Raw genomic sequence first — 12,340 nt, 5'->3', positions numbered from 1 at the left:
GATGGGTTTGTCAGGGCAAGAGGCTACATATTTGTTGGCTGCAAGACTTTTACAGAAATTGTGATTAAAGACAGATGTCTGTATTTAATTGAGACTTTGAACATGTTTCCAAACACCATGAACCATCCTACATAAATATCTTGGTAGTTTTGCCATGACTTATTAAGAATGATTGTCCATGTTGCTTAAGGGGGGTCTCACACCCAAGCTGCACACAGCAGGCTACAGTGGGCTTGTGTCCCAAAATGTCTCATCAATTACCCACATGTGCCAGCAGGCTGGACTGCCTATTAGCAAAGTAAATTCCTGCCCTCAGTGCTTAGTGACTCTGTCTTAGTGTTAGCTGTGGCTGTTCTCTTGACTATGAGTCATACGGTTGTCAATTCAAATCCCAGTGCTTACTTCCTTGCCTTTCAGGTCTGGAACAAATTGTGCATGTTGATGCTTTCTCAAGTAACAAACATGTCTTTCAGCTAAAAATTGCTTCCATTTTGTTCAAGTCAGCCTGACTAGGTGGAAAAGGACAAAGACTGTGAGATGGTTAGATCAGAATAGCAAGACCCAGGCTGTCCTTGAAATTGTGCGTTGAACCTCAAAGACTGGAATTACAGCCCACTTTGGAGATTGGAGAGAACTGCAAGAAATATCAGGCTGCTGCCTAATTTTGCATCTTTCTTCAAGTTAGTGAGTCAGGCACAAGAAGCAGGAGAAGACGGTGCCAGGGTTTGGTGGGTGGTCCAGGGAAAGGAATGGGTGATTCCTAGAGTAATTAGGGAGAAAGATCAGGAGACAAAGAGGGATGATGGGGTGTGGGACAGAGAGGGAGATGGAAAGCTGGGCAGCCTAGGTCTGTACAGGTTTAAAGTGAGATATCAGAGATCTTTTTGCCAAGGGGAGGTTGAGGACTGAAGTGGAGGCAGTCATCAGGGTCCTTTAATATGGTGTCAGACTCTTGTACAGGCATTCAGTAGAACTGCTTCACTGAATGCAGGGACTGACTGGCTCAGGGTAAATCAATGCTGGAGGAAGGATCTCAAGCAGCGGTTTTTACCACATTTCTTGCTCTGGCGAAGTTATAACATTTACTTCAAGCATGATAAAGAACACCAAAAGAACTGCGGATGCTGTAAATCAGGAACAAAAACAAAGTTGCTGGAAAAGCTCAGCAGGTCTGGCAGCATCTGTGGAGGAGAAAACAGAGTTAACGTTTCGGGTCCGGTGACCCTTCCTCAGAACTCCTTTTAAAAGTGGGCAACAAGAAGCTTGGATGTAGAAATTAACTGCTGAGATACTTCTGGATGACTGACAGTTTGCTAAAAATCCAAACGCCATTTTATTTTTCCTTTATTGTATTATAGCCTCTTCATTTTGGCTATAATAAAGGTAATGCATGTAGGAGTTTTACAATGCAGTCAGGACTGCTTCTAGATAAGTGTCTTTCAAGTTCAATATGGGAAAGAAGTAATCTAGTGCTGGTAAGTGACTTGAGAAGAATAACTGGTCTAGAAAAACAAACCAAACTAGTGAAAGACAGACCACAACCTAGTTAGGTTCAGCACTGGAATAGAAAAAAGCCGCGCAAAGTGAAAGTGAGGTTTAACCCAGGGCAGGGCTTTTCAGTCCTTCTGTTCTGAAGCAGGGTCACTGGACCTGAAATCTTAACTCTGATTTCGCTTCACAGATGCTGCCAGACCTGCTGAGTTTCTCCAGCAATTTCTGCTTCTGATAAACCCAGGTTGATTTGGCACTACAAAATTTCAAAAAAATAACAGCCAGCTACCTTTAATTCATTCACATCTGAATTTAATGGAGGGAGGCAGCATTCTTTACGCATGCTTGAAGCAGATGTTAGAGTATTTCCAATGCAAGAAACGTGGTAAAACCCCTTCTTGAGATCCTCCCTCAGCATTGATTTACCCTGAGCCAGTTAATGAACTCACTGTAAGAAGACAGGTCTGTATGGAGTTTGCACAGTCACCCCTTGTCTACGTGGGTTTCTTCCGGGTTCTCCGGTTTCCTCTCACGGTCCAAAGATGTGTAGTTTAGGAGGTTTGGCCATGCTAAATTGCCCATAGTGTCCAGGGATTAGCCACGGGAAAATGCAGGGTTACAGGAATAGGGTAGGGGTGTGGGCGGGATGCTGTTTGGAGGGGTTATGTGGACTCAATGGGCCGAATGGCTTCATTCCACACTGTCAGGGTTCTATGAGAAAGACTATTCGATGAGGTCAGTCACTGAAATACTTCAAAGAGGATGAATACCTGCATTGTAACTTAATCTTTAATACCTGAAGACTAGGTTTCTTGTTCCTGTGGAATCCTGGCAGTGGAGGGGAGTTATGAAGGAGTTAGAGTATGACTTTGATGCACTACTTGTTGCCCGGAAGGAGCAAAAGTGCTTCTCTCTGCCCACCAAGCTCACCTCCATAAAATTAGGCACCGCTGACTGACCAACTTTAAACCGCTGCACCCATACACCAACTTTTGGTAAAATAAATTTAACTCTGCCTTGCTGTACTCCAGAATTACCTTACAACCTGACAGTTGGAAAGAGTGGAATCTTGTGACTCCTGATGGGATTTCAGTGAGATGACTTCAATTATGAGGTGCATTGGGAACAAAAGTAAATGCATTCTTTGGTTGGGGGGGGGGGGGGGGGGCGGGGGGGGTTCCAAGTTTGGAACTCATGGATAAAAAGTGAAACTAAAACTAAACTGATTCATAACATATTTCATTTTCCCATTTAATCAATTTGCCCATTGAGTCAGGTTTACTGAAACAGGAGCAAAACAGTGCCATGTAGCCCCTCAAGCAGCCCCACCTTTCGGTAAGATCAAGGATGATTTGCCCCAGGCCTCACCTCCTCTTTTCATACTAGGTCATCAATATTTCAAACATCTATCTACCCTCTTTTATATATTTTCAGTAATTTCATCCCCAGAACTCTGAGTAGAGAATGCCACTCATTACCCTCTGAGAAGAAATTCTTCCACATTTTTTTAAAAGAACCTCCCATTATTCTGTAACTATGCCTGAAATTCCCCATCTTCTCTATGGCTACCCTGTCAAGCCCCTTCAGAATCTTGAATATTTCGATAAGATTGCCCCTCATTCTTCTAAACTGCAATGAACAAAGGGCAAGCCTATATAACCCTTCTTGATTAAGCAACCTCTTCACCTCCGGAATCAACCTAGTGAATCTCTTTTGAACAGTCTCCAGTGCCATTATATCTTTTCCTAAATATGGGGACCAAACACAGTACACCAAGTGTGGACTCCTGATCACCCTATACAATTGTAACAATATTCCTCTATTTTTAAACTCCAAAGTCCAAAAACCAAAATTCCATTTGCCTTCCTAATTACTTGCTGCTCCTGCATGCTAACCTTTTGTGTTTCAAACATAAGAACACTCAGATCCATCTGTGCTTCACTTTTTTGGATATTAAATAATAGTCTTCCTTTGATTCTTCCTACCAAAATGCATGACTTTGCACTTTCCTGTATTAAACTCCATCTATCAAATTTTTGGCCACTCACTTGGCATTTCTATATCCCATCGCAGATTCGTTACACCCTGATTGCAAAATACCCTCCCATCTATTTTTGTATCAGCAGCAAAATTGGATATATTATACTCCGCCCCCTCCCCTCCAAGTCAGTAATATAGGCAGCAAATAATTAAGGGCCTTAGACTGATCCTTGTGGCATTCCACTAGTTTAACCTGAAAGAATCATTAATCTGATTTCTGTCTTCTATGTCTTAACCAATCCTCAAACCATGATAATACATTACCCCAAATATCATGAACTACTACCTTATTCAACAACCTTTTATGTGGCAGCTTAAAGAATGCCTGATGGAAATCCAAATACATTTCCCCATTTGGCTTTATCAACTTTGCTTGTTATATCCTCAAAGAACTCTAGCAAATTTGTAAAACATGATTTCTTTTTCACAAAACCATATTGACTCTTTGATTGCATTAAGCATTTCTAAATGTCTTGCTTTTTCTTCCTGAATAGTGGATTCTAGCCTTTTTCCAATGGCAGACGTTTGGCTCATCGGCCTATATGTTCCTGGTTTCTGAGTCCCACCCTTCTTGAATGGGGGAATCACATCAGCAGTTTTCTAGTTTGCCAGAGCCCTCCCAGAATTTAGTGAGAACTGGAATATTTCAACCAATGTCTCCACTATCTCCAAAGCCGCTTCCTGTAAAACCATCAAGTGCAGACTATCAGGTCCTAATGACTTATCTGCCTTTAGTCCAATTAATTTGTCAAGTATTTTGTCCCTTGTATTCCAGAATGCTATAAAAGGTTTCCTCTCATTCGCACATTGCTTATCTGATATCTTTGGAATGTTTAGTGTTTTGCAGCATGAAGTCTGATGCAAAAGATATGTTTAACTTATCTGCCATTTCTTGCTCCAACACTCACTTTATCTGTTGTCTTTCTTTTTATAGACAACTAGAAGGTGTTGCTGTTCAGTTTTATGTTTCTTGTTAATTTAGTTTCAGTATTAGTTTTCTCCTCTTTTGTTAGCTTTTTAGTCATCCAGTGCCGGTTTCTAAAAAAAAATTCTAATCCTCTCACCTACCACTAGTTTTTACCACTTTTTATTTCTAATTTTTGATTGGATACTCTCTATGCCCACATTTGTTAACCACTGATGGTTCAACCTTCTCATCAAATCCTTTTTGACCAGAATATAGTTTTGTTGAACATTGTATTATATTGATAGTTGTATTCCATCCAAAGTCCCTCGAGATAGTCAGCACTCAAATGGCACACTCCTGTAGGTTCATGACAGTTTTCACGATACAGATTCTCCAGAGACTCCCAGTTAAATGATCAGATGGGCTCTGGCAAAGCTGAAGCAACAGCAGTAAAATTGTTTAATTCACAATCTCAGTTCTAACCTGCATTTGGTTTCCTATCCAGCTTCAAATAAAGCTCCTTGCAAGTGTGCCCTGTGCTGCAGGTTTTTTTGCGTGTCTGACCACATTAGATCTATATGTTACTTACATTATCTTGGAACTACTTCGAGGTCAAGGGTTGCCAGATCAATGGACCAGTATTTTTCATGATCAAAGAAATTATAATTGATCCCTTTAAAATTGATGCAAAATCTTAAAAGTCATTTTCAAATGTTCTTAAAAACAATGCAAGGTTATACTCAAAATTTAGCATAATACAAATTTTTGGTTCTGATCTACTTTTGAGTTCACTATCACCTCAACTTAATCAACTAAAACTAATTCCAATTGTGTACTTTTAAGATCTTCTTTCACATGTAGTCAACTCACAACGTAGTTCTTATCAGCCCATTTTACTTTCAGAAAAATAATCAAGAATACTCACCAGAAAGCATGAAGTTCTGAAACTTACGTTGGTGTCAAAGCTGAGATCATAGAAAAATTTGCAATTTCTTAAAATGCTGAAAGGGTCACATTTTGGACAACTTTGGACAAATTCACTTCAGTGTTTATCATATTCTGGACAAATATGTTAATATCTGAAATCTGGCACACAAGGTTATGCTTACTGTTCCAGGCAACTATTAGCACTTGGAATTAGAAACAACAACTTTAAATGTCATGGGAAGATCAACAGATAACAAAAATGAATACAGGCAGTAAATTTAAAGTAAATTTGAAAGACATAGTTTCATCATCAAAGTTGTTCACTCGCAAATATCAAGTCATTTTGATTAACTTTTAGGTCTGCAAAGAATATTTAAGTATTTTTAAATGAAAACAGGTTGATTAAGAGAAATGTGTTGATTATTTGCAGGCACTGGTCATATTTGGATGGATGACGTTTCTTGTACAGGAACTGAGGAGACAATTCTTCAATGCAAATTCTCAGGATGGGGAAAAACTAACTGCGGGCATGCAGAGGATGCAGGGATAGTTTGCAAGATTGACTGATTTGGAAAGGGAATCATTGATCATTTAAACAGCATTTTCATTTTAAACGGTATTTGTTTCTGCTTTCTTTTCTATTGTTAAAAACCTTGTTAAAAAAAGTTTTCCATAATTTAATCATTTATTTCACAACATTTATGAAAAGCAGTTATATTCAAGAAATATTATGTGTGAAAAAGACAAGACCATTATTATAAATATTGTTATATTGTTTGATAATCACAATTCTTTGCACTGAAGAATATGGGCCTGAATTTTGTTGTGCATGTTGCTGGCGTGACTTTGAAAAGCAGCAATAGAAGAAAATGCTACTACTGTCAATTGTTCCTTCCATTAAGTTGGTGTTGAATTACAAGATGTTTGCTCGAATGGTCTAGGGTGTATTGGCAGTGCAAGATGTTCAAACAAAGCTTGCATTTGTTTTACAAATATTTATTTTCCAAGATGGCATCTCAAATATTCCATTTATTAACGGGTTTGACATAAGAATTATGTCCTCATGCAGAGCTCATTGCAGTTTTGTTTAAGGATTAACCACTTTGAGTGATGCAGTGCTGCAATATCCAAATCCTGCAACATAACTTACACCAATGGAATAAAGTGAATTGTGTTGGTGGCTTCTCGCACAGCATATTTCTAACCAAGGCATATTAGAGCATAGGAAATAGGTTTGCAGAATAAGCTATTCAACCCCTCAAGATGCTGCCACCATTCAATTAGATCATAGCTAATCTGCACAGCAATCACAATTATCTGCATTTAGTCCAAGGGATAGATTTTACAGGGTGCCAAGGTAGAAGCCCAGGTGAAGAACAGCTGGCCCACAGCCAGATTCAGTCAATTAGCTTGTAATAGACTGGCAATGGAGCTTCCACTCATCAGAGATAAGACATTCCACTCAAAGAGCTGCCAGCCAATCAGATGCCACCAGTCTTCCAGGACTAGCAGTGCCACCAAGTACAGTGGGCATTGCCAGTACTTTACACATGTGATCAAGAAGCTTTCAGTGGTGGATCATTGGCTCTGGCAATCGGGTGTGGGACTTGGAGTATGAGAGACCATGAAGGTACAGACAGTGGTAATATATCAGGAGCCATTCTGTGGACTCAAGGGACTTGTTAGATGGGGCCCTTCCCCTGTCCACTCCCAACCTATACAGGGAAGCCTATGAGCTTAGGATGGGGTAGCCTCTCTTGTTATTTATAATCTCATTACTTAAGGGTCTCAATCAGCCCACTGGTTGCTAGCTGCCTAACACCTCTCCCTCCACGGGCAAAACTGCAGTAGGGGCAGGGATAGGTGGGTAGGCAGCGGGCAGGCTGGCAATCTTCACACATACTGGTGGGACAATGTAAAGTCCACAACTATATTTCTTTTTATCGAAGAAAAAAATACTGATCTCTACCTTCGAAAGCTTAATTGATACAAGATCCAGAGACTTACGGGAGATTGCTATTAGTTTCCTCATGAAATTCTTTCTGATTATATTGAAGAATTGTTTGACTTTAATTTTAAGATTGTACACTTTTGTTCTGGATTCGTCCATCAGTAAAAATAGCTTGGATTAAAAATGGTATCAGTCCCATGTTCAGATGCAGTGATCATGATGCATGATTATCCTGTGTCTGGACGAGTTGAAGCAGACTGTGCATAAGCTCCCGATGACTTATTCACCTCAATGATTGTACTGTGCAGCCCATCCAAAACATGCTTCTGACTGACTGCAGCTCATCAAGGAACTTAGGAATGTGTGATAGAAGCAACTCATTCTCTTAAAGGAGGGGTGCATTCACACTGCTGAAACTGGACCCGAAAGTGATGGCGGGAAGATAGAAAGCTTCAAATGGAGCAACCTGAAGCTCTATGTTCATATCAGGGATTAGCCTAGTGAACCTTCACTGGACTATCTCTAATGACAGTTTATTTTCCCTTAGAAAAGGGGTCTGAAAATGTTCACAGTATTTCAGCCATAGTCTGACTAATGCCTTGTATAGTTTTAGCAAGACTGCCCTATTTTTATCCTCTATTCCCTTTGAAATAAAGGCCAACATTCTCGCTGAATGTATATACTAGGTTTTTGAGATTTATGCATGAGGACTCACAAATACCTATGTTCTGTACCTTTTTGCAGTCTTTCTCCATTTAAAAGAAATATTTAGCTCCTCTACTGTTCCTGCTAAAGTGCAAAACTTCAAGTTTTCCCACATCATGTTTCATCCGCCAAATTTTTGACCACATGCTTAACCTGCACATATCTCTTTGTAGACTCTTTCTATCATCCTCATCATTTGTCTTCACACCTATTTTTGTGTCACCCACAAAGTTGGCTATTGTATATTCATTTTCTTCATTTAAGTCATTAATATATATTGTATATAATTGTGGCCCCAGTACTTATCCCCATGACACTCCTCTAGTTGCATGTTGCCATCCTGAAAATGCCCACCTTCTTCTAAACCTCTGTCTTCTATTACTTAGTCTGTCTGCCTATCTATCTATGTTAATATACTACCTCCAGCACCACGGACTTTTGTTTTATTAAGTCACCTAAAGCATGGTGTCTTATCAACCACCTTCTGAAAATGCAAATATAATACTTCCCCTTTATTACCGCCTCAAAAAATTCTAATAAATTTGTCAGGCCTATTTCCTGCTGTCTCTGCTTAATCATACTATGTGTTTCAAAATGCTTTCCATTTCATCCTTAATGGCAGATTCTAGCAAATTCCCGATGACAGACAATAAGCTAATTTTTTAAGTTACATTGGTAGTTTTCTAATCTTCTGGAACCCAGAATCCAAGGATTCTTGGAAGATTTCTACCACTGCATCTACTATCTCTATAGCTACTTCCTTTTAATATTCAAGAATGCATCACATCAGGTCCAGGGGACTTATCGGTCTTTAGCCTCATTAATTTCCCTAGCCCCTTTTCACTTGTGATAGGTATTCTATTTATTTCCTCTCTTCCTTTTACCCCTTGATTATTTCATAATTTTGAAATACTAACAGTATCTGGTACTGTGAAGACTGATGCAATGTATTTATTCTATTCCTCTGCCATTTCCTGGTGCCCATTATTATTTCCTAGTTTTGTTCAGTAATTGTGGAGCAGGCATGAAGGGGAAAATGACCTGCTGCTGCATCAATTTTCTATGTCGCCTTCTTGAAGAGCCTATTATAACTTTAGTCTCTCTCTTCCTTTTTATATGTGTAAAGAAGCTGTTGCTGTCCACCTTGATAATATTTTCAATTTGACCCTCGAAATATAACTTCTTCCTCTTTATTATTATTTTAGTCATCTTTTATTGGTTTTTAAACCTTTCCCAGTCTTGTATCTTACCACCAATCCTTGATGCATTGCATGGTTTTTTTTTCAATTGGTGCTAACCTTAACTTTTCTAGTTAAATATATGTTTGAGGTATAGGGGTTTGGGAGGAAAGGGATGATGTTTCCACAGGGGACCAGAAGGACCTCAGGACAAATCCCCTGTAGGAAGTGGGACCAGGTAGGCAGAAAGGTCAATTTCTGGGGTCTGCCCATTGGGTCTTAGTGCCCGGTGTACACTAATGCTTAATCTCTTTGTTCCTCCACAGTTCTTTTTCTTTAATATTAATTCATATGATATAGGTGTTACTGACAAGTATGTAATAACATATTATATACCATCAATTGCACTGGAGAAGATGGTGGTGTGCTGCCCACTTGTGGAATAGGTATTCCCACAGTATTTTCAGTTAGGCATCTGCAGGATTTTGGTCTGAAAATGAGGGAAGAACAACTTTCATTTATATAGCACCTTTACAATAATTAAACAGCTTAATGTGCTTTATATCAGAGATAGTAGGAACTGCAGATGCTGGAGAATCCGAGACAACAAGGTGCAGGGCTGGATGAACACAGCAGGCCAAGCAGCATCATAGGAGCAGAGAGGCTGACGTTTCGGGCCTAGACCCTTCATCAGAAAAGGGGGAGGGGAAGGGGGCCCACCTATCCCCTCCTCCCACCTCAAGCCGCACCTCCATCTCCTACCGACCAACCTCATCCCGCCCCCTTGACCTGTCCGTCCTCCCTGGACTGACCTATCCCCTTCCTAACTCCCTACCTACACTCACCTTTACTGGCTCCATCCCCGCCTCTTCGACCTGTTTGTTTCCTCTCCACCTATCCTCTCCTCTGTCCCTCTTCTATCCGCCTCCCACTCTCTCCCTATTTATTTCAAAACCCCCTTCCCCTCCCCCTTTTCTGATGAAGGGTCTAGGCCCGAAAGGTCAGCCTCTCTGCTCCTATGATGCTGCTTGGCCTGCTGTGTTCATCCAGCCCTGCACCTTGTTGTCTCTAATGTGCTTTATAGGTGTGTTACATAACAACATTTGACACCAAACTACACAATGAGATATTCGGTGAGTTGATTTAAAGGCTTAGCAAAAGAGGTAGGTTTTCAAGGAGGATCTTACAAGAAGTAAGTTAGGTAGAGAGGCGAAGATATAAGAATGGAATTCCAGACCTAAGGAGCCATTCAGCTGAAAAATACATCTGCTAATTGTGGAAATAACTAAAATCAGGAATGTAAATAGGCCAGAGTGTGAGAAATCCAGTGATTGGCTTGGGGGGAGAATGTTGTCAAGCTACAAGACATTACAAAATTAGGGCGAGGGAAATCCTCTGAAAGACCTGAATACAAAGATAGTGCCATAGGTGGGAAAGATGAAATTCCACCTGACAGCAGCACCACTTCAAATTCAGGCACTAGCAAAGAGACAGCCAAGTGCCATGATCACTTATCTGCAGACATATGTATCTCCAGGTCTTTTTTCTTTTGTCTGCCAATTCTTAATAATATGCCCTCCCCACAATAGCAAAGATATCTGATGAGATGCTTTTTAATGTAAGCCAGAAGCCAGTTTTGTTTCTCTGCTTTAATTTTCTTCTATTTAATTGTTCCCAACATTTTAACTTGGAATTTAAGGCAATTTTTGTTACCCAAAAAAAGTGTGTATTTTTATGCAAATAAGATTACATGTGAATATTGCATTTGGGAAATTGATATTAAACCAATGCGAGCTACAGTGGAAGTGCATTACATATTAAAGTAAACTTTCTCTATCTGTCTTACCTTGAATGATATGGTAGGGATTTATGGTAATTATTTTACTGTAGCACTGAGTTCAATTCAGTAATAACAGTAATGAAAACACATTGACTTTTAGAATGTGGGAACAGGTTTCAGAAGATCACACATTAGAATGGCCACAATATGACAAATTGATGGTGTATATGAAAGTAATAACTGTTTAATTGTGAAAATTTTGACTAATTTCCACTTCTGATTCATTTTTCATACTTCAGTCAGTTTTTGTACCAGGGCAGTGGCAACATCTAAGTACTCTGCTGTCCCTCCCTGTGTAGCATTGTTTTAATTGTTTCCAACAATAAGTTACAGATTAAGAATTTGCTTGAAAACTTACCTTAGGTTATGCAAAATAAAAATTGATAATAATTTTGATGGTCCTCCATTTCATTTAATGTGAAAACAAAATAATCAAAGAATTACAGAAGTGTTATGACATGGAAGGAGGCCATTGGCCCATTGTCCCCGCACTGGTGCTTCAAATGAGCATCATTACCTGAAAACTGCTTCCAAGATGGTGGCAGAGTAGGACTCCTGCGCCAGAACTCATCCGTTTAGTCCGTTTCTTTTTGTGTTTTCTTGCTTTTTCTTTTTACCTTCTGTCCTCGGGCGGCATCTGCAATATCTGGGATGAAAGGCAGTGTGAACTATCGGCCTCAACGTGGACTTGAACTCTCGCCCTAGGCGCAGACTCGGACTCTTGGCCTCGGCATGGACTCCTGGCACTCCCGGCCTCAAGGTGAAGCCTGGTCCAGTCTGGGTTGGAAGGACTGTTATTCTGAACTCTTACTTCTCTATTTTTCTAATTTATTGCTGGAGTTTTTATTTATTTACTTTTCTAATGTTTTCCCTACAAGTTTGTTCTTAAGAATCTGTACCTTCGTTCCTAGGATGGCGCTGTAAGTAGTGACTTGTAAACTTTTCACTGCATTCACGTGAGTATATGTGACAATAAAGCTAATTCTAATTCTACCTACTGCCAATCTCCTGCTTTTTCACCATATTGTCAAATTTATTTCTGGCCAAATAATCATCCAATGCTGTCTTGAATGCCTCAACTGAACCTTTCCACCTTTCCAGGCAGTAGGTTCCAAACCCTAACTACATGCTGTGTGAAATTTTTTTCTATCATATCACAATTGCTCCTTTTGCAAATCACTTTAAATCTGTGCTGTATTGTTCTTGATTCCTTTTATGAATGGGGACAGTTTATCCCTATTCACTCTATTCAGCGGGCTCATGATTCTGAAATCTTCTACCAGACCTCATCTTAACCTTTT

General features: G+C 39.8%; 1 protein-coding gene across 2 annotated transcripts in view; it reads left to right on the top strand.

Annotated features, from left to right (window-relative positions):
• Nucleotides 1-9,824, top strand: part of scara5 (scavenger receptor class A, member 5 (putative)) — an 84,133-nt gene extending 74,309 nt beyond the window's left edge. For both annotated transcript variants that reach the window (XM_048596767.1, XM_048596766.1), the window contains exon 8: nucleotides 5,796-9,824. In XM_048596767.1, coding sequence (XP_048452724.1) covers nucleotides 5,796-5,932 — 137 coding nt within the window. In that variant the 3' untranslated portion in view covers nucleotides 5,933-9,824. The remainder of the gene's footprint in view (nucleotides 1-5,795) is intronic.
• Nucleotides 9,825-12,340: the final 2,516 nt, after the last annotated feature.

Source organism: Rhincodon typus, chromosome 5 (genome assembly GCF_021869965.1).
Source record: "Rhincodon typus isolate 14 chromosome 5, sRhiTyp1.1, whole genome shotgun sequence".
Lineage (NCBI taxonomy): Eukaryota > Metazoa > Chordata > Chondrichthyes > Orectolobiformes > Rhincodontidae > Rhincodon > Rhincodon typus.
This window is presented reverse-complemented; position numbering and strand designations above follow the sequence as displayed.